This window comes from Equus caballus, chromosome 2, assembly GCF_041296265.1.
Source record: "Equus caballus isolate H_3958 breed thoroughbred chromosome 2, TB-T2T, whole genome shotgun sequence".
NCBI lineage: Eukaryota > Metazoa > Chordata > Mammalia > Perissodactyla > Equidae > Equus > Equus caballus.
In genome coordinates, this window is record NC_091685.1 from 4,939,688 (window position 1) to 4,964,927 (window position 25,240).

At 57.3% G+C, this 25,240-nt stretch overlaps 1 protein-coding gene across 5 annotated transcripts in view; it reads right to left on the reverse strand.

Annotated features, from left to right (window-relative positions):
* ACOT11 (acyl-CoA thioesterase 11) overlaps window positions 1-25,240 on the reverse strand; it is a 59,317-nt gene that overhangs the window by 11,610 nt on the left and 22,467 nt on the right. For 3 of the 5 annotated variants that reach the window (XM_023629337.2, XM_023629318.2, XM_070247801.1), the window contains 10 exons: window positions 13,087-13,297; window positions 12,105-12,174; window positions 8,445-8,505; window positions 7,765-7,863; window positions 7,163-7,298; window positions 5,050-5,206; window positions 3,711-3,830; window positions 2,256-2,400; window positions 985-1,040; window positions 144-210 (listed from right to left, as the gene is read on the reverse strand). In XM_023629337.2, coding sequence (XP_023485105.1) covers window positions 144-210; window positions 985-1,040; window positions 2,256-2,400; window positions 3,711-3,830; window positions 5,050-5,206; window positions 7,163-7,298; window positions 7,765-7,863; window positions 8,445-8,505; window positions 12,105-12,174; window positions 13,087-13,225 — 1,050 coding nt within the window. In that variant the 5' untranslated portion in view covers window positions 13,226-13,297. Of the gene's footprint in view, window positions 1-143; window positions 211-984; window positions 1,041-2,255; window positions 2,401-3,710; window positions 3,831-5,049; window positions 5,207-7,162; window positions 7,299-7,764; window positions 7,864-8,444; window positions 8,506-12,104; window positions 12,175-13,086; window positions 13,298-13,460; window positions 13,863-17,243; window positions 17,371-23,360; window positions 23,820-25,240 lie in introns of those variants that run through there. The other 2 variants (XM_070247814.1, XM_023629311.2) reach the window with 2 other exon arrangements.

Here is a 25,240-nt window from a genome sequence, read left to right on the forward strand (position 1 = left end):
ACACAGGGACACGGGAAGGCCCTCGCCAACTGGCCCCGTCCTGAGGCACGGCATTGCATCCTGTCCCCTTCAGGCCGACTTCCAGACCCACTCAGACAGGAGGGGAGGCCCGAGGACTGTCCCCTTGAAGCAGAGGGCCTTACCTGATTGCTCGGGTCCCAGGGGACAGACAGGGGCATTTCAGCCTGCTTACAGGACACGATGTACTTCCTGGGAAGGAGGGAAGATGACAACCGTGGTACCTTGGAAGCCCATCTCTTTCGACAGACTTTACTCAGGCCTGCTGTGTGCCAGGCCCTGTGCTGAGCCCAGTGGGTGGGAGACCGATGGGCTCACCAAAAACAGCGGTGAGAAAAGACAAATACCGTCAGAGGCGGGGACAGCACGGAGGAAAGGGGCCGGTGAAGGCTCAGCGCCCCACCCCTGCTGAGCTGTCAACTCTGGCTACAGCAGCCTCACCCTGTGCCTCAGTGTCCTCATATGCAAAACGGGATCGGTGGTCACACCGCCTCACAGGGCTGTCACAGGGCACCCGGGAAATGCACACTTTCTCTCACTAACAGCGCTGGTGTCCCCGGCGCGTTGGCAGCATGGTCAAGCCCATGGAGAGCTTTCGCAGCGGCGGCGTTCACACCTGGCTTTGCGTCTCCTCTGAGGGCCTTTCTCTCTGCATCTACCAAGCGGGCATCAGAGTCGATGGAAGGCATAAGGTTTGCAACCGGCCAGACCTGGCCAGGTTCAAATGCTCAGTCTGCCGACCATTCCTATCTGCATGCCCGTGGATGCCTAATCCCTCTGTCCTCAGTGTCCTGGCCAGGACAGGGGGCCAGTAAGACCTCTGTGTGATGCAGCTGCATGGATGCAAAGGGCCCAGCCCAACGCCCAGCACAGGGGCGGCACTGAAGAAACGCAAGTCCCTGGGACCCGGGGAGCAGGGCGACAGCCCCGAGCCTGTGTCCACTCCCACTGCCCAGCCCCGCTTGCCTGTCCAGGCGGATCTTCTTCCTGGCACTGGCCTCTCGGTACCGCCGCTCGCCATCCTGCAGTGAGAAGCAGAGACAGACTGTGTTGCAGGAGGGACAACCAGTTTGCCCCCTGCCCCGCTTCCTGTCTGCCCCGCAAGGGCCCAAGGAGGCCCTGCAGCCCTAAAGGGGCGTTCAGGTCTCACTGGGGCAGCCGTGATGAAGGCAAGATGGACGGGAAAGTGCCAGGAACTGAGCTCCAGCCTGGCTTCCCCCAGACTGTCCGAGTGACTCTGGGAACACCACCTGGACTTCGGCTTCCTCCTCTGTGAAAGGGGATCCCCAAAGGGCACTTATGATGCTAGTAAGAGCCACATTCATTGGCCACTGCTCTGCCCAGGCACTCAACTGAAATGCTGTCCGTGTGCAACTTCATCGAAGCCTTACAACAACCCTCTGAGGCGGGTACTCATGTTGTCCCCATTTCAGAGGAGGAAACTGAGGCACAGAGAGGTTAAGGGGCTTGCCCACGGTCTCAGGGGTAAGGAGGAGAGTCAGGAACAGAACCAACAACCAAGTAGTGCCTCGGAGCCGCCCTCTTAACCGCTACTTCTAATGTCGCCGCCCTCGTGAGCATTAAATGGTGAAGGCCTGAAGGCACCTTGTGCACTGTGCACTGTACCCCTGTCTGCCAGGCTCCCCGCTCCTCCACCCACCGCCCACCCTTGACCGTCCGACACCCAGCTACAGGGCGAGAGGTTTGCACAGCCTATGCAGGCAGGGCGGGGACCTTCACAGAGAGAGGGCGACCTCTGCAAGGTCACTCCCTGGCCCCCAGAAGGCACAAGGGAGCATCTCCTGAGACAGCCTTTGAACCCAGGCCCGCCTCTCATGCCTGTGCTATTTGCTCTCCTGTCACCATCATCATGACACTCACCACAGACCCCACAGCCCCGAGAGGCAGGGACCGCAGACACGACCACTTTAGAGATGGGATGGAAGCTGGCAGAGGGCACGTGCTAGCGCATGGCAGAGGTGGGTTCCAGCCCACCTGCTTCCAACTCTGCAGGTTCAGAGCCCCTGCTACACCCAACTACGGGCCCGGCCCACACGCACTGACTGAGCTCTTACAGGCAGAACGAGGGGCCTGCCTGGCCCGAGGGGCATCTCCGGGGTCCACAGCAGGGCACTCAGAGCTGGCTGGGCCCCAGCAGAGGGGCAGGGCGGGGCCTCCCACCCCTGGGCGGGGAGGAGAGGGAGCTGGCAGTGAGACAGAGTGCTGCCCCCACTCACCCCCGGCTGTGGCCGAATCCAGGGCAGCGTCTGAGGCTGGTCGTCTGCGTCCAGGACGACAAAGGTCATGAAGGCGCTGTTGATGTGTCGCCGGTGGGTCTCAGCCTCTTGGCGGTAGGCCTCCACGCACACGCCCACCTCCATGCTGAGGGGACGACGGGGGTGGCTCTCATCGGGACAGACCTTCCCAGGCCACGCCCCCTCCCTAACACACACACACACACACACGAATGTGCACACACACACGTGCACACACACACACTCCTGTGGTTCCAGCAGCCCAGATCACTGGCAGGAAGGAACCCAGAACTGTCCCTGTCCTCAATGTTTAGAGAGACCTATGCGTGCCTGGCCCTGTGCTCACCACTGGGGCACAGAATGAATAAACCCCCTGGTCCACGCCCCCGTGGGCTGCAGCTGGGAGGCGGCGCCACCAGCACGTACAGGAAATCTGCAAGGGTGAACTGCAGAGGGCTGTGGAGGGAGAGGCGCCAGGAGGTGGAGTGCAGGCCCCATTAGAAAGACGCCCCGTACACATGCACCTCCAAGCGAGCGCGACAGCAGCGCTGACAGCACCCAGCAAGAACATCAACAACGGCGAGACTGAGACCCAGCACAGGGCAATGACTGCCCCAGGCCGCACATGGGCAGGAGGAGAATCCGGACTAGAAACCGGGCCTCACGCTCCCAGTGCAGGGCCTTTCCCTGCACGGCGGCAGACTATGCTGGCCAGACCTTGAATAATGATAATCACAACAATAACAGCAGGCAGCAATGGTGCATCACTAGACGTCTCCTCTGGCATTCCACAGCAACACCTCACTGAATCCTCACAACTCTGAGGGAGTTGTAGCGAGTCCCCTTTTACAGGTGAAAGAACTGAGACTCAGAGAGGGTAAGTAACTTGCCCAAAGTCACACAGCTTGTTAAGCATTGAGCCAAACTTGAACCCAGGCAGCCTGGCTCCAGATCCCTCACTCTAATGACTACACCATCATTGAAAATCACCAAATATTTGAAATCACCAAAAAAGCTACATATTTAAAGTCAGCTTTCATGGAGGTATCAGGATTCATTCCAAGGGTCAGGGCTCTGGGGACTGTTTGTTTTAGGGAAAGGGTGGGAAAGGGTTTGATAAATGACAGCACCGGCAGGAGGTGGCACTGTGATGTGAGCACTCATAGTTCGGAGGCCAGAGGCAGAGCCAGGGAGAGAGATGAGACACGCTGAGCACGCAGTACCATCCGAGACAACGGGAGACCCAGGCAGGGGGCCCAGAAGAGGGGACACCCGAGTGGAATCTTGGTGCCAGTGAAGCAACCCAGCAGCCAGCAGGGTTCAGACCTCGTCTGCAGGGCAACGGGGTCCTGGCAGGATTGCAGCCAGGTCCCTTCTAGGGTCAGAGAGAGCCCTCGGCCCCAGGGGGCCCCAGCCCCACCCATCCCGGCCCCTCACCTATGCTTGAAGGTGTTGTTCACGATGGCCTTGAGCACCAGGCGGTCCCCAACCTGGGATGGGCCCCGGAAGTGGAACATCTCGATGGCCTTCAGTGTAGGGTGGGCACGGCACAGCCGGCTGGAGGAGGCCAGGGGTCGGGGGGACAGGAAATGCCCCCAGTGCTTCAGTCACAGACTTGGGCCAGCCTCCAACCCCTGCCCCATCCCGAGACCCAGCCTGAAACCACATCCACTGCCCTCTGGCCCACTCACTCCCACCCAACCCAGCGACAGGTCAGCCCAGAGGAACAGAACTAAAGCCCATCTCACAGCTTAGAATACTAAGGCCTGTGGAAAACAGCTGAGCCTGAGGTGACAGAAGAAAGCCTAGGGCAGGGCTTGGGGTAAACCCCTTCCCCATTTTCCTTCCAACCTTTACACCCTACCACCTGCTGTTCCTGCTACCTGGAAGCCCGCCCCTTACCCAAGGCTATTTGTCATTCAAGGCCCAGCTAAAGTGTTCCTCCTCCAGGAAGACTTCCCTGACTACCCGGGCTCTGACCCTTCTCTGAGGTCTTATCACACTCATAGCCCAGGCTGCCCAAAATGGCATTGCTTACGCACTGTGTCCCCATCTAAACACAGAGGAGGGGAGGAGGGGCCGTGTAAGGCGGGCTCTAAAGGGTGAGGAAGAAATTGCCTGGCCAAGGAGGGCGTGGGGGTGGGAAGGGCACTCCTGGCAGAGGGAACGGCAAGTACAAAGTCACAAGGGTATAAGAGTGTCAGTGAATGTCAGTTATCATAACCATAAAAATACCCCAATAATTAGGGTAGAACCAGCCTTGGGCAGGCACAGAAGTTACAGGAGAAGTTATAGGGATTAGTGTCACCTCTAGGAAGAAGGGAAGAGTCAGAGTGACTTCATGGAGGAGTGGGCAGGATCTTAGCAGAGAAAGAAGAGCGGGGTCGCATGGCGGAGGTCACACTAGGAATAGGTGCAGGAGCTGGGGACGTGCAGGATGGGAAGGGGAGCACAACCAGCTCGATCTGCAGGGAGCAGAAGATTCAGGAAGAGAGCAGGCAGGGCCGGGCCAAGGGGAGGCCTTAGTGCCAGGCCCAGGGCCTTGGCACTTCCCATGCAGGCAATGGCAACTAGGAGGGCTCTTGAAGTCGAGGAAGGAATGGCCAGCTCATAGAAGATCACTCCTCTCTGGTTCTCTGGGTTACCCACAACACAACAGCCAAGCTTCTGAAGCCTTGGAGGCCAACACCAAGCTGGGTTTCTCCCCCAGACGGAGATGGTCACGAGGAAGAGGGGAGAAGGTAGGGCAGGCAGGGGCCGCGCGCTCTCCCCTCACCTGGCTGCGATGGTGGCCACGTTCTCCATCCAGGCCATGATCTGGCCCCCGAAGGTGTTGCCCTGGTGGTTGGCGTGGGGGGGCAGGACCAGCTCCACGCTCTCTACCCGGGTCTTCTCGGCCGGCACCGTGTGGCTGCAGTCTCTGCTCTCCAGATCTAGCCAGGGAGGGGCAGAGGGAGGGAGGTGGCAAGGTGATAAGGTTCCCAAGGGCAGAGCCTCCCCACAAGCAGCCCGGACCCCCACCACCACCCCTGCCCCCACCCAGATTGTCTTATTTACTCAACCCCTCGTGTGCATGAGGCGTGGGCTGGCCCTGGATGAGGGACGGGAGGAGATGGGATGAGGGAGACGGGGCTCCTACAGAGCAGTGCACAGAGCACCAGCCTGGAGACAACACACAGCTGGGTCTGAACCTCAGCTCCACCCCACACAGCCTGTACGACGTTGGGCAAGTCAAGCAACCTCTCTGAACCTCAATTTCCTCCTCTCTGAAGGGCAGAGGTCAAACCTGACCCATTAGGACTGTGAAGATGAAATGCAATCGCAATTCTAGAGTGCGTGGTCCCCGGCTCAGTAAACACTCTCAGGAGGATCATTCTTCCCTCCCTGTGCCCTGACATGCCCTGTCCCTCGGAGGCAATGGCATTAGGCTATCCTCAGCAGCAGAGGCCAGAGGGTGGGCAGGGCCTTGGGGATGAAGGGAGCAGAGGCTGACATGCCCCACCCAAGCCAAGGAGATGCCATGCATCTCCCATCATGCAGGGACAAAGGTCTCGCCAGGGAGGCCCATCAAAGAGGCCACATTTCACCTGGTTTGCAGGCTGCTGGGAGACGCCACAGGCAGGGAGGAGGGGAGGTTGAGGGTGGCCTGAGCAAGGTCTGGAGAAACGACAGGAAGGACAGTCGCAGGGAGCAACACGGCCTTTGGCTCAGCTGGAGCAGAGGGCAAGAAATGCACAGACCAGAGGAGGCCGAGCGGTCAGCCCAGGGCCTAGATGCTAGGCAAAGGCATTTGGACTGACCCTTGAGTAGAAGGGCTGTCAGAACAGGAGGGACCTAGGAGGGCTGTGGTGGGATGGATGGTTCCGGGGTGCCTCAACGATGGTAGGAAGAGCCAGGCCCGCCCAGCCATGGCTCAGGCCGCATGTAAATAGGGCACGGAATTCAGAGCACAGCTCACCACTCTCACAGGGTCAGCTCCTTCCACCTGCTGTCTCCCCGCTTTGGGCAGCTGAACAACCTTCGAGTTGTCCTAAAATTGCCTCCCTTATGTTTCAAGGAAGACTCTGCATTCTGGAGATCAGTGTCCAAACCCAAGTCCCCCCCACGGGGCTGTGCCCAGCCTGCGGCCTCCGTCAGGGAGACCACCCGGGCCTGCACCCAGCCTGCACCCTCCGTCAGGGAGACCACGCCTCCTCTCCCCACCCATCAACAACCCAGCAGCCCACAGCAGATCCCCGTGTGCTGGTACAGGACATGCTCCATGATACACTTTTAAGGGGAAAAAAACAACATACAGAGCAGTGTGTATGATCCCTTTTTGGAAAAAGAGGGAGCTAAATAATACATAGTGTGCTTGAATATGCAGGGGTACTTCTGGAAAGATGCCCAGCGAGGAACAGTCGTACCTCTGGAGGAAGCCTGGGTTCCAGGGTAGGAGAGAGTCTTGCTTTTCATTCTGTCATCTCTATCTCTATCTCCATCCCCATATCTATCTATCTATCTATCTATCTATCTATCTATCTATCTATCATCTGCCTACCTACCAACCTATCCATATTCTTTTTAAAAAATCAATCTTCAAGGCCAAGCTCAATACTACCTTTTTAAACACCTTGAATCCTAGAGACTCAAATGCATTTGGTGGACAACAACGGATTTTCCATATGTCCTAACTCCACCTTCACGGCTCCTGAAAGCTGGGCAAGAGGCCCCAACACTCTCCTTTCCCTGAAGGAGACCTTGAGGCAAGAGGGCCAGCCAGGCCTGAGGCCACCAGTGGGTGGACCCAAGTCCCAAGGAAACTCCCTTCTTTCCTCTGCCCAGGGCGGGCCCAGGGCAAAGGGGGGCAAGCAGGATGCCAGCTGTCCTCCCCACCCATGGCCACTCACCGTCCTGAATGACACAGTTGGCCAGGAGGTCCTTGATGGTGTCCGCGTAGACCAGCCGCATGCGCCGGCGCTCGGCCGCCACGCTGTGCTCGGTCTTCTCCTCCTCCGTCCGGGGCGTGATCGGCTTCAGCTTCACCTGTGGGCAAGGGGTGAGGTGGAAGGTGCTCAGGCCAAGTTCCCTGAAATAGCACGAGGGTCTGTCCCCCAGCCACCACCTCACGCCTAGGGCTCTTGGTCACAAGCTTTCCCCTCTTTGACCCCATCTTCCTGTCTCCATGTTGACTGACACATGTTATTCACCCTCCAACTGTCCCCATTCTTCTTGGGCAAAGGCACAGTGGATGGCGGGCAGGGGGTGTCGCTGCAGGACACGAAAGGGAATGGTGAGATCTGAAGAATCCTCCCATGAGATGCACAGGGAGAGGGGGAAGCAGAGCGAGAAGGAGAGCGGGAAGGCGCCTGGGCTTCCATGGCAGTGGGATTCCCGCAGCCCCCACCTCCATGCCTCCACCAACCCCCAGAATCACCGCCCTGGTCCAGCCCTTCCATGACAGGTACCCAGGTGGCCCAGCAGCATTGAGCGGCCAGGTGTGGCCACCTACCCTGGAGAGCTCCCGGTGAGCCACAAAGGTGGCCAAGGCCTTGCACACGCTCCACTGCTTCTCAGAGCACAGGTCCTCGGAAGCCACCTGGATGCCCACCTGCAGGGGAAGAGTAAGGTAGAGGAGGGAAGAAATAGGGCTCACCAACCCAAGGCCCCACCGCGCAACGAGACAGCGGGTCCTGCCCAGGCCTGGCCTCTGGCACTCCTGTAGCACCCACCAAATCTAGGAAGACAGAGAGCTGGGGTGGGTTCTGGCTCTCCCCCTGGCTCCCTGGGAAACTTTGGGCAAGTCACTTCCCTTCTCTGGGCCTCGGTTTTCTCATTTGTAAAGTGAAATGATCATACCTCCCTCACAGCGTTATCGAGAAGGTTAAAAACAGACTGTTGATGAAAGGGGTTGAAGCAAGTAAGGTGCTCGCTAAACTAAAAGGACAGACACCTGGTGACCTGGTGACCTGGTGACCCGGGGCAAGTCCCTTCCTGGCCTCAGCTCTCCCTTCTGTGTTCTGGGTGCTGGACAGTTAGATCCAAGGGACTCTTGCAACCCCGCCAGCTGTCTCAGAACCTGCTGCCTCAGCCTGGGCTCCGTGCGTGTGCACACCCGGCTGGGGGCTGGGGGCTGAGAGCCCAGAGGAGGTGGAAACCCCGCCCGCCCACCCCACGGTGCTGCCCACACACCTCCATGCTGGAGTTGAAGGCCCGGTTCACCTTGGCCTTGATATTCACCACCTGGCCAACACTGAGGAGAGAGAGCAGGCGTGAGCCTTCCAGAGGGGAGGAGGGAGGGAACAGGGGCCTCAGACGCTGGCAGGGCGTCTGCTGAGGGGAAGTGGACGGAGAACATCACGGCTTAGAGAGCCACTCACATCTGTGATGTCACCGAGGCCTCAGAGCAGACAGCCTCGGCCCCACTTCACAGGCGGGAAAGCCGAGGCCGAGAGGAGGGGCGCGACTTCATTCACCTCCCCCGCTCCCCGCTCCCCCTTCCCATGAGTGCTCGAGTCTCCCTGTGATCTCAGCTCCACAGCCCCCTCCTCAGGGAAGCCCTCCCTGCCCTCTCGTGCCCCATAAGGTTCACCCTCCCGACACTTCTTCCAACAGACTGACCACTGTCTCCACACAATCCTTAAGCTCCACTGGGGCAAGGGGCACGTCTGTTTTGCTCACCGCTGACTCTTCAAGGCCTAGCACATGGCACAGGGTCGGTTCTCCATAAGAGTGGCCTACCGAATTAACGAATACCACACTTACTGAATGCCTACTAAGTGCAGGGGGCTATGAATAGAGGGTGGGAAGGGAAATGAAGACATTTAAAGAATGCCTACTATGTGCCAGGAACTGCACACTACCTCATCTGAGCCTCCAAACAAGCTTGGCAGGTAGTATAGGGGGACTGAGCATCAGAGAGGGTAGCCACTTGCCCATGGTCACCCAGCTAAAAAGTGACAGAGCCAGGATTCTGGACCGATTCTGTTGACTCCACTGGCCCCACTCTTTGCAGTCGCAGCCTGTCCCTCTGGAACGATGCCCACATCCAGGTGAACACTCAGAATCCCCGGGGAGCCACCTCGCCTGCCCTGTGTTGACTTCGCTTCCGTTCATGTTTTTAGCAGTTCTAACAGCCACGGAGGGGCCTGTCATTTCTAGGAGATGCATGCTGGTGTGTGGAGGGATGAGGTATTGTGACGTCTGCAAATTACTTTCAATGGAGAGAAAAGCATGTGCATTTGTTTATCCATATGTAGATAAAGCAAATTTAGGAAAACGCTAATTATTAAATCCAGTGGTGACGATCATTGCACTATTCAACTTTTCTATAATTTTGAAAGTTATCATGATAAAAACTTAGAAAAAAAACTTCCATGATCCTCCAAACAAAAATGAAAGTCTATTTCCTGTGGTGCTAAAAAAATGAAAGAAAATTGTGACCCTTTCCGCTCTAACTTCCCCCAAAGCCAAGCAGACACCGGCTTGGACCCCTGAGCTGCTCTTCCTTCCTCACTGCCCTCCATCCCTCAGCTCAGGCCAAAACTGGCTCCTTCCCCAGGGTCACTGCCAGCCTCCTGGGGTCCCCTGAGCCCCAAGCGCCCCAGCACCCCTCCAGGTGTTCTCCACATCGCAGAGAGGCAGCTCCCATGAACAAGCCTGGCCCCTGCTCAGCCCCTTCCCCAGGACCAGTTTACTCTCAGGGGACAGAGGAGCATGTTAAATGACACCACAGTGATGCTAACAGCAAAACTCAAATGAGGGAGAACTCTGGAGGGCAAAATGCCCAGGTTTGCTCAACAAAGAAGTTTCAAGGAAAAAGAGAGTAAGAGAGATGGGGGTGGGGGGAGGATGCTGGGGGAGGTGTAGCATCTGCAGATTTAAAAAAAGACAAGAGACAGCAAGCAGTTGCAAGCTTATTTGCATCCTGACTTGAACAACAAAAATAACTATAAAGAAAAAGGAAATAAAAACGAATTCATGAGTCAGTGGGGCAACGAACGCTGACAGGATATTTAGTGAGAGATTATTGCTAATTTTGTTGAGGTGTGATAAGAGCATTGAGGTTATGTTTAAAAAGAGTTCTTACCCGTTAGGGATACATTTTGAAATATTTTTAAATGATGAGAGCAAAAACAAACAAAAAACCTTCCCCAGCTGGCCCTCCCTCCCAGGACCCTCTGGGCGTCCCCTTCCACCCACCCCCTCCTCTGCCCAGACGCACCTTCACTCTGCTGGGTCCCACGGCCGGTCCGTCCATCACACACACACACACACCCCACCCCAGCCCCGGCTAACCCTAGCTCCTCCAAGTGCCAGAACCTGTGTTGGCAGCAGAGACCCAGAGCTGGCCCAGACACAGCTCCACTGCCCTTCGAAGTGTCACTACATACAGTGCCCACAATACTGGAGCCAGCTCAAACACCTCCTCCAGGAAGCCCCCTTGACTACCCTCTGTGCCACTACACCCACCCCTAGACACACAGGCAATGGAGACCAGCAGTTAAGAGCAAGAGCTCTGGGGCCACACTGCCTGGCTGGTGGTACAGCCTGGCTCCTCCACTAGCTGTACAGCCCTAGGCAAGTTACTTCACTTCTCTGGGCCTCAGTCTTCTCCACTGTAAAATGAAGACACTAATGGCCAGGACCTCAGAGGGTGTTCTGAGGATTAAAAAAGTTTATGTATTAAAAAGGCCCTACAAATAATGTATCAGTATCAGTTCATTAACTGCAACACAGTACCGTACAGTACCGTACGAATGTAAGCTGTTTATAACAGGAGATCTGGCAGTGGGGTATGTGGGAACTCTCTGTACTACCTACAAAGTTTTGGTAAATCAAAAAACTATTTTAAAATAAAAGATATTTAGAGAAAGTATTACAAAGCACCCATATGTCAGAGATCATTCTTAGCCTGGAACTTACCCCTCTGAACTGAAATGTTTCTACATCTGTCGCCCTGCAGCCTGGGAGCTCCTGGGCACCGTGCTCCAGGTGACCTTGTGCATCCCACACCCAGTGCGGGCCCTTGTCTGGAAATGGTGCGAGTAGTGATGAATGACTGAATCCACGGACACTGGGACCAGCCAGACTTTTCCTTAACCACGAGACACCGGGCACCCAGGAAGTCCTGAATAGGCCCTTGGCACTTGATGTCCTAGACACTGACAGCAAGTTTAGGAGCAGGCCTGGAGGCAAGAGCACTGTGTGCAGCCCCTGAAGCCTGTCCTGGGCTGAGGTCTCAGCACGCTCCTTGGGTCCCAGCAAAGCTATGCTGAGATAAAGCTCAGCACAGCATAACAAAGAGCTTTCTAACCAGGACAGATATTAAACAAAACAAAACAGAACAAAAACTTGGAGGTAGTGAGCTCCTCATCCCTGGAGGTATGTGAGCAGAGGTTGAATGGCCCAAGCTTCTGACTCAGGCTTTGCAAAGGCACCTTGTCTGGGGACCTCCCTACAGGCCAGTGACCAATGACCCACAGAGAAGGTCCAAACTCTAAAAGGTATTCAGTGATGAAGTCTAATCCCTTCCATTTTGCAGATAATAAAACTGAGGCCCAGAGAAAGAGAGTGACTTCCCCAAAATCACACAGCACCCCATGATGTTGCTCAGCAACGTCCACCTCCAAACCTGACGCAACTTCCTTGGCCCCACCCTGGCCGAGGGAACCCAGCCCTAGCCCACAGCTGTCTGAGACCTGCAGACGGGTCACCGCATCTGTAAAGGCCCTCGGTCAGCAGAGTCAGGTTTCAGGCAGCACACAGGCTGACCAGGTGGGAGGTGGGAGAGGGGGCCCTGGGGTTGCAGCAGGGTGACCAGAAGGACCGAGCAGCACGGGGGCCACTTACCTAATGGTGTGCTCAAAATAGATGTCGTCCATGGAGGCCGTGACGCAGGGGCAGCCAGCGTGCCTCTCCGCTGGCATCGGGAGAAGAAAGCCGTGTGTCAGCAGCCGCCCTGGCACGCAGGCCTCTGCCCGCACCCCACCCCCTCCCCTCTCTCCACCAGTCACCACACCCTGGCCCCACTGCACATCAGGGTTTCGTCTGTCTGGTGTCTCCCCTTCTGCTAGACTGCAAGTTACTCCAGGGCAAGGCTTTTTGCCTGTCTCCTTCATGGCTGTGCCCCAGTGCTGGACAGTGCCTGGTGCTCAGTAGGCACTCAGCTACTCAGTAAGTAGCTGTTGAATGAATGAACGATCATGCCATGGTCCTCTATGTCGTGGCCTTGTCAGGTACAGGGCCTCTGCCGGTCAACCTCGCCCTCCTTTGTTTCCTTGTCTGAGTCACTCTTACCCTCAGACTTGCTCACGTGCCTTAGTCCCTCTGGAATCCCTTCTCTGTCCCCAGGGCGGGGTCAGGGCTTCTGGCCCATTCTCCCACAGCCCCACTTCCACCTCCCTTTCCCAGCCCCCTCAAACAGTGCTGGGGGGCAGTCAGTCACCTGTCTGTGCCCCACCAGACTGCGAGCTCCCTGTGGGCTGGGGAACACTGGGCCACCGGAACACAGCAATGAGCTTGGTCAGCTCCACTCCGCGGAGGGAGCACTCCAGGGCAGACAGCGGGCTGCGCTCATAGCACCCTCAGGACAGCCTGGGGGTAGCCACCACCAGGGCCCTGCTGTGTTGACAGGGACACGCTGGTACAGGACCAATGCACACAGCTGTGCGGGTTTCAGGAGGGAGGGTCGGCCTGAGCTGAACCCTGAGAAATCAGAGAGGGCACCTCAGGCAGGGGGAGCAGTACGTGCAAAGGCCGGGCCGAGGGCCAGGTGTGGCACTGGGGGGACAGTGACCAGCCCTGGAGGGAGGCCGGCCACCGGGTGGCTCACCGGACAGGCAGGCGGCAGTGTCGATCCACTTGAGCAGCTGGCCGACGCTCAGCTCGCCGCGCTGGTTGGTGTGGCAGGGCAGCACCAGCTGGCTCATCTGCACCTCCGTGGGGTTCCGGTAGCCCTCGCCGGCCGCCATGGCGCCGCCGTCCTTGTCGGCGCGGGAGGCCGACTTCCGGGCCGAGCGGCTGGAGAACACGGAGGAGAGGCCCTGGGCCGGGCAGGGACGAGGAGGTCAGCTCGCTGCCCGTGTGCCCGTCCCGGAGACCTGAGGGCCGCGCCCCAGGGCCACCTCCCACCACGCCCCCCTCCCAGAGCGGCCGCCACCCTCCAGCGCAGGGTCTCAGCCCAGGGGATCCCTGGAAGCCACTTACGCCCAGTTTCCTCTTGGCCAACGACTTCATGTTAACACAACCTCGGACTCAAGGACGGGAGGGGAGGGGAACCGTGCAGAGATTCAGCCCTCCTCCCTTCAGCTTGTGGGCCAGCTTTTTAAAGTTTCACCTCTGCTTTACCCTCACCCTAGAAAGATTGTCCCTCTGGGCAGGGAGGCCTGGTGAGCCCTCTAGCAGTGGCTCTGGGGACTCATTGGACAGTGTCTCAAGAAGCAGCTCCTATTTCACCCCGCGAGGGCCCCTTCCTTCTTCAGATGACATTAGCAGCAGCGCCTCCGGGGGTGCCCATCTCTCTCGAGCACTTGGCTCCCCTGCCCGGGAGGGCCCTGGGCGGTCACTGACCAGCTGGCTGACCCCGGGCAGGGCTGCAGCAGCTGCCAGCTGGAGAACAGCAGAAAAAATTCTCAAACTCATGTACGCAAACTGAAACCAGGCCGAGTTTCAGCTCAGGGCCCAGCCTGTCTCACCCCCGGGCAGCAGGGGTGGGGGGCTGGCAGCCCCTTGGGAGGGGTGGGGTGGGGGCAAGGAGCCGACCTGCCATGCCGTCTCTCTGGCCTGTTCCCCCTGCTAAGACTGTGAACAGAGCTGGGTGCACCTGCATGCGTGGGACAAATGACAGGAGGGGCAGGCACATGGGTTCCAGCTCTCATGGCAGTGCCAACTGTGGTGATGACAGTCGCTGCTAGCTTTTCTCCAGCACTTATTAAGTATCAACAGTCTTCTAAGCACATTACATGGACTAATTCACTTCTATCCACATAACAAACCCCTGAGGTAGGTTCATTATTAATTTCATTTAACAGATGAGGAAACCGAGGCCCAAGTAAGTGGCAAAGCCCAGCTGCGACCCCAGAGGTCTGGCTGCCGAGTCTGAGGTCCCACCCGCCACACTACACTGCCTGCAGGGGCTCCTGGGCCCAGGCCTGCACTCAGCAGCAAAGAGCGCCACGACCAGTCCTGACCCCGCCACAGCTGCAGGATGGGGCAGTGACGCGCAGGGCAGCGACAGCTCTCATGCTGGGGTCTGTCCCCCCTGAATAATTCCTCCCATGAGGCTCCCGGAGATCATTCAATAAATTCAAAACATGCTACAGGTGACCTGTTCAAGGTCACTGACCCCTGAGTGGTAGGACTGGGATTTGAACAAGGCCTATCTGACCCAGAACAGCTTGTGGGTTCCCAGAGAGACAGCTCACTCCTAAGAGCCCCTGGGTGCCAGGCCCAGCATGAGCACCAAGGGGAGAGATGAGGGCAGCGGCCCCAGGAGCTCTTGGCCAGGGTGGAGACCTGCAGGCTGCCAGGCTACCAGGCTTGCAGGCTCTGGCAGGCAGCTCACAGGCCGCTGCGGTCCAAGCAGCAGGACCCGTCACCATGGTAACCACTGCCACCGCATTTCCAGCCTGGTGTGCATGGGGGCCTGTGTGGATGTGGGTTGGGTGGCTGGCTTTCTGGATGTGGGAGACTGTAGAGGGAGGAGGCGGGCAGACGCTGTTCACCCACACTCTTCTCAAACCCCGGCCACAGCCAGGGGTTCTGCACAGAACATTCCAGAAAGGAGCGCTGGAGAAAGCTAGGGAAATGGGGGAGACAAGATGCAGAGGGAATGTGGGCAGAAGAAAGGGAGCAGACGTGCGGGGTTTCTGGGTAGTTCTGGATGTGCAGGCAGGGAGGCCCCACACACGGCGTCCCAGCTTTACAAGTGATTTTCACATCCACCGCCTCACCAGTCCTCACAAGGGAGGCAGAGGGGGAGGGCTGCTGACCCCGTTTTACAGATCAGGGAAGTGAGGAGCAAAAAGCTCCGCCCCCGGCCAGCAGTCAAGACACTGAGTTCTAACCCTCTCTCTGCTTCTTACCTGGTCAATCCCCACGCCCACCAGCCTCCTATTTCCTGTTCTGTGAAAAGGAGCCCCACTTTCCTCATGGAGACAACATGCCTGGAGGCAGGATCTTTGCCTTGTTCATTCATTCACTCACTCGTTCGTTCATTCAGGAGCACCTCTTCTGTCCTGGGCCCTGGGTCAAACACTGAGAACACAAAGAAAACTGGGCCCATCCCTGTGAGAAGCTCCTACTCTAGTGCTCATGCTCAGAAGGACCTGGCACACAGTAGGACCTCATCAAATGTTTGTGGAGGGACCACAAGAGACAGCCTTGAGTTCAAATCCTAGCTTTCCCTCAGGTGCTACCTGATCCTGAGGAAGGCTGTTCCCTCCTGAGCCTCAGCTGGCACTCACTAGGCAGGGGCAGAGGGAGACTGACAATCCCCAAGTTACCCCTGCCCTGGCTCTGAGGTTTCCAGTGAGGAAGACAAGGAGCCTGTCACCCTGTCAGAGAGGAAATACTGAGCCCCTCCGAGCAGGGCTGTGCTCCTACCCCCCCGGGCAAACGGAGGGACAAGCCCCACTGTGGCTGCCCCTCCATTCCCCTCAAAGACAGGGGCACGGGGCCCCTGGGCCAGAGCACAGGGAGGGCGGCAGAGCAGCACAGGTGGTCCGAGGCACAGCCTCTCAGACTCCAGCTCCTTCCCTGGCTCCAAGGAGATCTGCCCAAGTCCGGGCAGCCAGGCCAGGCCTCCTAGTCCCAAGGTGGGCAGGCAGCCAGCCCGGGGGCCAGGGGTGTGTGCGGCCCAGGCAGGGTTTGGCCAATGGGGCCCCAGAGCCAGGCCACTCCTCCCAGGACCAGTCACGTGGAGAGCAGGGGCCCTGGACAGAGTCAGGCTGAACCAAGATAGCTGACGGGGAGAGCAGAGCCCGCTACGAAGGTGAGGAGGGCATCTGGGGGTCAGCGATGTGCCCTCTCAGCTGGCAGCCATGCCAGGCGCTGGCCCCAGGCCATAGCAGACCTGCCAGATTTGATAATCCCAGGCTAGGCCTCAGCTGGCCACACCATGGCCTCTGTGTCCTTCTTCCAGGGCCAGAGCCATGTCATAGACCTGCTGGGTCAGAGCAGGAGGGGCCACTTCTCCCAGTCCCTTCACAGCTGGGGAGACTGAGGCACACAGAGGGACAGGCTGGTCCGGGGCACACAGCTGGGAGCCAGGATGAGCCCTCCTGGGCCAGGGCTCCTTCCAGGCAATTTGACAACAGCGCCATCCACAGACTTCAGCCGGGTCTCCTCCCTCCCCCAGGAGCCAAGTCCCCGTGATCCCACCCCCTGCAACTCCCAGTCCACACCCGGCCGGGACGCGCTCAGGCCCGGCCCCACCAGTCCACTGGACGTCTCCACGGCCTGTCCACAAGCCTCCAGGCTCTCCCCCTCCTTCTGACCTCCATGCAGCACCAGGGGGCACTTTCCCAAATCAAACCCACCAACTCAGCAACCACCGCTTACTGCATCCTGCTTCTCAGGGAGACCAGGGCCAGTCCTCATGACCCCTCTCATCACGGGACTTTGCTCTGTCCCTTAGGACTACACAGACCTTCTGAAGGGCAAGCTTGACCAGGCACCTCCCCTGCTCAAGACTCCTCGATGGCTCCCGTCCACTCTCGGGATCTAGGCCCTACTCTAGCTACTACCACTCTAGCTACTACCTAGCTCCTGCCACTACCCCCCGCAGCTGCCCTCCCAGCTCCAGGCCACACACAGTTCCTCAGAGCACCACTCTCGTGCCTGTCTGTTCCTCTGTGGCCCGGATGCTGCTTCTGCCTAGATCCCTTTACCTGCCCTGTCTGCCAGGTGAGTCCTCCCTTCTCCCTCTTTAAACCCCTATCCCAGCTCTTCCCAGGGTGGGTTAGGGCCGCCCTGCCCCGGCGGCCTTGCCTGTCTCCATGACAGCATTGACCAAGCTGCGTGGTCACTGTGTCATGGCCACCTCCTGCAGCAGACATGCTTCCCACAGGACAGGGACGGACTCAGGCCTGCCATGGAGCAGGTGCCGAATAAATGCCTACAGAAGACAAAAAGAAAGCAAATGGCTAGTGACAGGGGCAGCCTTGGAGCTGAGACCTGAAAACAAGGATGGTCTGGGGTGCAGAGGACTGGAAGCCGGCAGGGCACAGAGAAGCAGGTTGGACAGCTCTAGGTACCTGTGCGGGTGGAAACACCGGGAGGGGTGCCACGCAAGACTCGGAGGGGCGTGGCCTACAGCAACTGGCCGGGAAAGGAGCCCAAGAGCCCACCTTTGGGAACAGCAGGCCTAGAGCAGGGGAGGCCCCCACCCTGGCGGGAGCAGCAGGCTTCAGGGACCTCTCAACTAACCCGCCGTGGCCAGCTGTGCACAGGCCCTAGGGTTGGCCAGGCCTGGGAACAAGTCCGGCTCCAAACTAACTTGTTAGCTGCTCAACTTTAGTGGGCCTCAGTTTCCTCGTCCGTAAAAATGGGATTGTAATACTTACCTCCAAGGGTCACCGTGGGATGAAATTAAACAAGATCAAGTGTTAAAGCCACTAGCACACGCCTTCCATATGACTAACACTCACAGGGCTCTTACTGTTAGCATGATAAAGCTGAGTGTGGGCTTCCTGCAGAGATACAGCTGGGAGAAACCCAACACAGTTCACATGAGCTGTTTACACAGCCCTCGCTCGCCGTGAGTTCACCACAACCTCGCGGTGAAGGGCCAGACCAGTAGCCGGTTCGAGAGGGTCTGAGACTGCAAAAGGCCAGTGAGAGTGGAGCAGAGATGCAAGCCCAGGGTGAGACTGCAGAGGCCACGTTCCCTCCTCTCTCCCACCCCACTCCACCGCCTCTCCCCCGGGGAATGGGGCCTGGTTGTCAGGGGTAGGCCCCTCCGAGCAGCGTGAGGGAGCTGCCTACACTGGATGCCCCATCCTCACAAGGGTGGCTCCGGACTCTCAGAGAGACCAGGACAGGCTCCGGTGGTTTCCCCACCAGCAAGGCAGGAGAATCTGTCAACATCCTAAACTCCCCTTCAGGCCCATCCCCTCCCTCCCTCCCAGAAAAGGCTCGGAGGCAGCCTGCACAAACACAAGGACACACACAGACCACACGTGCACTGGGAGCCAAAATGCAAACGGAGCTAAGGAACCAAATAAGGAAGGAGAGGATTATATTAGGAATCCAGTAGCACAAAGATGCTGCCATAGAGAACTGCATTTGGCCTTGAGATTCTCAGCAGACAAGGCAAAAAAGGGTAGCAGTAGGTACCAAACTCTTTGGCAAAAAGAGGGAGCACTCGACCATGAAGCCAGTGTGAGGGCTGGGAGAAGGACACCAGCAGGCTGTTCCATAGGCTTCTGATTGTCACACAACATCAAATCACATCTTCATTCTAGAAGATGAATAATGGTCCCCAGCGCCCTGTACGAACATCCTCATTTTACTTCTAGCTACAGGATGTGCTAGCACTTAACGTTTTTCAAGATTTTGGAGTGAGAAAGGTAGAAAATTAACCCAGTGTTTTTTATTAAGCACCTCCCGTATGCCATTCATTTGGCTGTCATTTATTGAACACCTACTCTGTATCAAGGCCCATGCCAGGAGCTTTCACACGTATCATCTCAGTAACTCTCATATCTACCCTGTGAGGCATTGTTATTCTACCCATTTTACTGATGAGCAAACCAAGGCTGAGAGCCGGTACATTGCTTCCAAGCACCTGGGAAGTGGTGGAGTTTAAGACAATCCCAGACCCACCAGCCAAAGTCCGTGTTTATATCACTATAGCACTTCCATAGGCCTTGAAGATGGGGAAAATGGAAGAAATTCTTCCCATCCTAGACTCAGAGAGGGGAAGCAAACTACCCCAAGTCACACAGCCAGCCAGTGACAGAGGAGAGAACAGACACCAGGACCCTGAGTCCCAGTCCAGAGCCCACGGCCTGGTGCAGGCTGGCGAGGCAGTGGGCATTCCAGCCTAGCTCTTGTGCGCTCCCAGTACAGAGAGGGGGATGGGAGGGCCTCCAACCTTCTAATCCTGCCCCGCGCTGCAAATCCGGTGAGTAAGGGAGGCGGGGTAGGGGACATAACTGAAATTCCGAGCTAAGGATGAGCCTTCTTGAGTCCGGCCCCATCTCCCCTCTGGAAGCAGAGCTTCATGGGGCGTTTCAGTCCCGTGCCTTCCTGTAAAGCTGAATATAAATGGGACTGCTATCAGATCATCATCCCCAGGGGACCTTGGACAAGTTACTTTACCTCTCTATGCCTCAGTTTCCCCATCTGTCAAATGGGGACAAGGAAAGAACCTGGGGTTATAGGGAGGGTTATAAAAGATAATCAACCCACCAGGATGGCTGTAATCACGGAAAAGGACAAGTGTCAGCGAGGACGTGAGACAAAGGAGCCTCGTGCACTGCTGGTGGGAGTGCAAAACGCTTGAGCCACTGTGAAAATAGTTTGACGGTTCCTCAAAAAGGTGAGCACAGAACTACCACATGACTCCGAAGCCCACTCCTAGGTGCCCACCCAAGAGAACTGAAAACAGGGACTCCAACAAGTACCTGTGCACACATGCTCACAGCAGCCACAACAGCCAGACGGTCGAGACAGCCCGAATATCCATTAGCAGATCAATGGATACACGGATTGGAACGTCAGTCAGACATAAAAAGGAACACAGTGTTGACACATGCTAAAACATGGAGGAACTTCAAAACCATTACGCCAGGTGAAATACGCCAGACACCAAAGGTCACAGATTGCAGGGTTCCATTCACATGAAATGTCCAGAACAGATACGTCCACAGAGACAGGAAGCAGAGTAGTGGCTGCAGGGGCCGGGAGAGGAGCTTAACAGGTGAGGGGTCATACTTGGGAGTGACAGAAATGTTTGGGAGCTAGACAGAGGTGCTGGCTGCACAACACTGTGAATGTACCAAATGCCACTGAGTTGTTCACTGTAAAGTGGTGAATTGTACCTTATGTGAATTTCACCTTGAAAAATCATCTTTTTTAATCTTGAGAAAGAACATTTTAGACAAATATCAGGTAAGTCTGCTAATTTAAATCAAATTAAAAGTAAAATGCCAACTACATTTAAAAAAATGTTGGAAGCAGAGTATTTAGCACAGTCCCTGGCACATGGTAAAAACAGTAGGTTTTCTCATTAGCTGTCTAGGCCTCAGCTTCCCCATCTGTCAAACGGGGCATTTAACTAGATAATCTCCAAGACTCTTTCCAACCCTGAAAGGGTTTGGCTTATGGGAGGAAGTCCTTAACGAGGTCCACCAGGCCCCGAGCAGACACCCTGCCACCCTCGTCTTGCTCACCCCACATGCCCAGCCTCATGGCTTCCCCAGACTCCTCAGGCCCGCTCCCCTCCCACTGCCAGGCCTTGTCTCATGCCACCCCTCTGCCTAGAACACTCCTCCCTCTCCTCTGTAAGGCCTACCCATCCCTCAACTCCATCGTCTCTTGCCCATCCTCGTGCTCCTGGCACTGTGCCCCTTCCCTCTGACTGAATGACAACGTTCATTTAGTTGTGGGAGGATTTGGAGACACCAGGCAGGAGCTCTCTCTCTCCTCCTGGTCTCTACGGGCCCAACACAGAGCCTGGCTCGTTGGGGACCAGATGAATCAGTTCATTCAGTGGGTCCCCATTCCCACTAGTGTCACCCCGGTAGGCAGGGGGAACGCAGGCCATGAGGTCAAGCCAGGTTCCCCTCTAGAGGCGCTGTTCCCACCCAGCCCCCTCACCCCACTCTAGAACAGAGCGCCCAAAAGTCACCTGCCTGCCTCCACCCCCGGGGTAAAAATAACCTTGTCTGAAATCTGACACTTGCCCTCCGCTGGGGCATCAGGAGAGCTGCCCCTGACCCACTGAGGAGCCTGCCAGGGGCCAGAGGGGGTGGGGAGGCATTTCCTGAGTGCTTTCCCATAATGTCCCATCTGACCCATGGCATGTATTTGAGGTCTTGTCACTGGCAAGGTACACAGGGCACCTGAGGCCAGAGACAGCCCACGTCCTATCCAAGGTCCCCCTGCTCTGAACCACAGAGCTGGTCTGAAGCACAGGCTTCCTGCCTCCGTCCACACTGCAGCCCTCTCACCTACCATAAGAGTGATTACAACTGACTGCCAGGAGGTGTGGAGCAACTGAGGCACAGGGGCTTTCTGTCCAAGGTCTTAAGCGAAAGGGCCTAGAGTCAGACAGACCTTGGGTAAGTTATGGGGAAGCTGAGGACAAACACCCCCACCCCATCTCCGTCCACGAGCAGTATGAGGATTAAAGGAGATCCCAAAACTGGCTCCCGGCCAACTGTGAAGGGCTATGCACATGTGAGGGAGCCTCGCTTCAAGGGAGCAGTTGGCTGGACGGGGACCTGTCTTTCCTAAACCACCAGACTCCAGTGGCCTTGGTTTCCCCCTGTTGGGAGGTGGAAATGTGGAGAAGGGAGGCGGTGCGGGACAGTGGGTTCTGGCTTCAGGTGGGCTGAGTGGGGACCCAGACCTACCCCCAGAAGCGCAGGGCCTTGGGCGACTTGCTTCCCCCCTCGCGGTCACCCACGGTTCAGCAACAGCTGAGCACCCCCCATGGACCGTTTCCTCCTCTGCAACGTGAGACTAGTAAGCACTTGGCAGAGTGGTCCTGAAAAGCACAGGAGGGAGCCGCGGGAGGTGCTCTGTAAACCGCAGTGGGTCGGCCCTCCTTCCGCCCCAGCGAGAGTCTGAGCAGGGCTTGCCAGCGACAAGCCTGAGCGGGCCACGCCCTCGCAGAGCCAAGGTCTAGGTGGGAAGACAGACCTGAGAGAGGGGCTACAGGAGATGCTGTTACACCAGCAGAGGCCGGGCCAGTGGGAGCAGGTGCGAACCTGCAGGAAGAGGACTGGCTGTGTGGGCCGGGGGCTTCAGTCACCCTCAGCTGACACCCCCTCCCACCTGTCTGTACTGTCCGTACCTGGCTGTCCCTGCCGGCCCCCCAGAACCAACGACCGATGTGAGAGGAGCAAGTGTTTTAATGTCTCTGGCCTCAGCTTCCTCGTTCATAAGACCGGAAGGGTGGGCTGCAGGGAGATTGAGAGGAACCGTTCTCCCTCGCTTAAGGATTTAACGTGTGCCAGGCACTGTGTGGAGTATTTTCTACACATTCTCTCTTTCAAACTCTTTCAATCAACAGCCCTAATAGGTGAACGTTGTTATTAGTCCTATTTTACAGACGGGAAACAGAGGCTCTGAGAGGGTGAGTAACTTGCACATTCACACACGCACAATCGCACAGCCAGTGAAGGGCAGGGTTGGGACTTGAACCAAGTCTGTTTAACTCAAAGGCTGAGGCTGCTCGGCCACTTTGCTGTCACTGCCTCCCTCGTCTGATGCGCAGGAGGTTACCGCTGTCTCCCAGGCATCTGTTCAGGCACAGGCCCCCCTCACCACATGCCAGGCTGGGACCCACAGGGAAGCTCCCCTCCCTGGCTGGCCTCACGTCCTCTGCCAGAAACAGTACCTCCTCCCAGCATACTCCAGGGCCAGGGCACTTGTCCTACTGGGTGCTCAAAGCCCAGAATACTGGGAGGCGGCAAGGTGGCCGCCCCCAGTAAGGAAGCTACAAGCTCTCTGGTCTGAACACCGTACTTTGTAAATCCTTAGCTCTCACGCATACAAAGAAACCTCAAAATCAGCTAGATATGCCCCTCTCAGGTGCTGGAATCTCAGCCACCACACTCCCTTCAGCGACTGTCCATCATGAGCTTGCTTGCTGCCAGAGACAGGTGGCTCACTCCCTTCTGATATAGATCCTTGCACTGAGGAGCAGGGCTGCTTGTCAGTCCTTCCATTTACCATCCCACCTACGCCAGCTGACAGCTGCCTCCCTGTGGCCTCCTCCCTTGGGGCTGTTTGCCACCCCCCACCCCCTCCTCCAGCAGACCCCATAAAGAGGCAGGAGGGATCTGACACAGGCAGTCTGCCCTCAAGTGCAATTCACCCCACTATATGGCCCCTCAAGGGAGCCCCTCTGATAGCATCTAGCCCGGAACCCACCTTCACAGGCAGCACCCCCATGTGCTGGAGCTCCTGGCAGTGGGGTGGGCTCTTCAGGAAGTATGAAGAACAGGCCCAGCCTCTCTCCTCATCATGTCCTCCCTGCCAGACAGCCAGGGCCGCTGCCTGACGCTGCCTCTGGGTCACCATGGCAACGGGCACCAGGCAAGGGGCCAGGCCTGGCCATCCTGCCAGCAACCCCGTTTACCTTGGAGCTGGGCACACCAGCTGTAGGCTTCACCAGTCCCCTCCAGGAGGGCAAGGGAAGAGGGAGAGAGAACGAGAAGAGGGAAGGGGGGAGGAGAGAGGTTACAGAGAGGGGGAGAGAAGAAAAAGAGAGGGAGGGAAAAGACAGAGAGACTAGAAAAACCATGAGGTCAAAGAATGGAGGCTGGTAGAACAGAGCAAGAAGAGAGGACACACTCTCTCCCTCTCTCTCTCTCTCTCTCTCTCTCTCTCTCTCTCTCAGCAGAGAGAGGAATGAGGCAGGAAAGGGCCCCCTCCAGGCTCCCGGCTGCACACATTCCTCAGGCCAGAGTCCTCTCAGCCTGGGGATCCTGGCCGCAGCAGGGACTTCCTGCCCCAGGAAGCTGGCAGCCCGGGGGCCCCTTTGAGGCCCCAGCTGCTTCTCCAGCCCCTGCAGGCCCCTCCTGCTGAGGATGGTGCCCTGCCCTCGCAAGCAGCTAGGGCCCCTTCCCTCAGCCCCTCAGGCAGCCCCTCCTTTCTTGTCCCCTGCACCCCCCGGCCCCAGACGCCCCAGTTCTCCTGCTGCCCAGGCCCGCAGACCTCTCGTCTTCTTTCCCACCTCACCCAGCTTCCCCTCGCACAGCACACGGACTTTTTCTCTCCTAAAGTGTTGAAGGAACCTTTCCCAAGCCAGGAGAGAGGTGAGAGCAGGAATTGTGGCTCCATCCACGGAACACATTCCCTCACACTGCACGTGAAGTGGACAGGCCTCAGAACGAGGCCTAGTGAGGGGACACCAACTCTAGAGGGGCTGCGTCCAAGGTCCCAAGTTGCCAGGTCTAAGGGTGAGACCCAGAGCTGGGCCCGGCCTGGTCTGGCAGGGGCTGCTGAGCTGAGCAGGTGCACCAGCAGCTCCCCGCCCCAGCACTCACCACGCTCTGGTGCTGCCCTCAGCCTCAAGCTCTCTGTGCAGGATCCCCGTCCTAATCGGCACAGCCCACCTCCGCATGCCCCACACTGCCTCGGAGGAACCAGAGTCCACCTTGAGGAAGGTTTGTCAAAGAAATGATAAGCAGAGCAGAGAGAGAAAAAGGGGAAAAAACAGGAAGGCACAAGGGCTGGCAGGAAGGTGGCAACAAGGCCCAGTGGAAACAGGCTGCACTGGAATCCTGGCCCCACCTCTATCTCCCTGGATAACTTTAAGCCATTTACTTAAGCCTCACTTTCCACATCTGTAAAATGGGAATAACAATGTCATAGAGGGGATCCAATGAGATTCTATGTACAAGGTGCTTAGAACAAGATTTGACCCATTAAAAGTGCTCGAAAAGTGTCAGCTCTTCATCTTGTTAAAAGCGAGGCATTGTTGAACAACACAGGAAATCATCCTTGCCAGAAGGGCCTGCACAGGTCCCTGGGGGTAATCGATGTCTGCCATGACGGGCCAGGCGGCCTTTGCAGAGCCCACGCCAAGCTTGAGGACGAAGACCCCCATTCAGGTGGACAGAGAGCTGCAGAGAAGCTCCCAGCAGCGGCAGGGGTCAGACCGGCCCCGTTTTAGCCTGTTCTGTGACCAGCACTGGGAACATGCAATCTGCCTCCCAGCAGGGCTCCAGATCCACCACGAATCAAGATGCTGAACAGGACGGAGTCTGTGGCGCTCCATGGAGCCCCCTCACAGATGTCCACACACA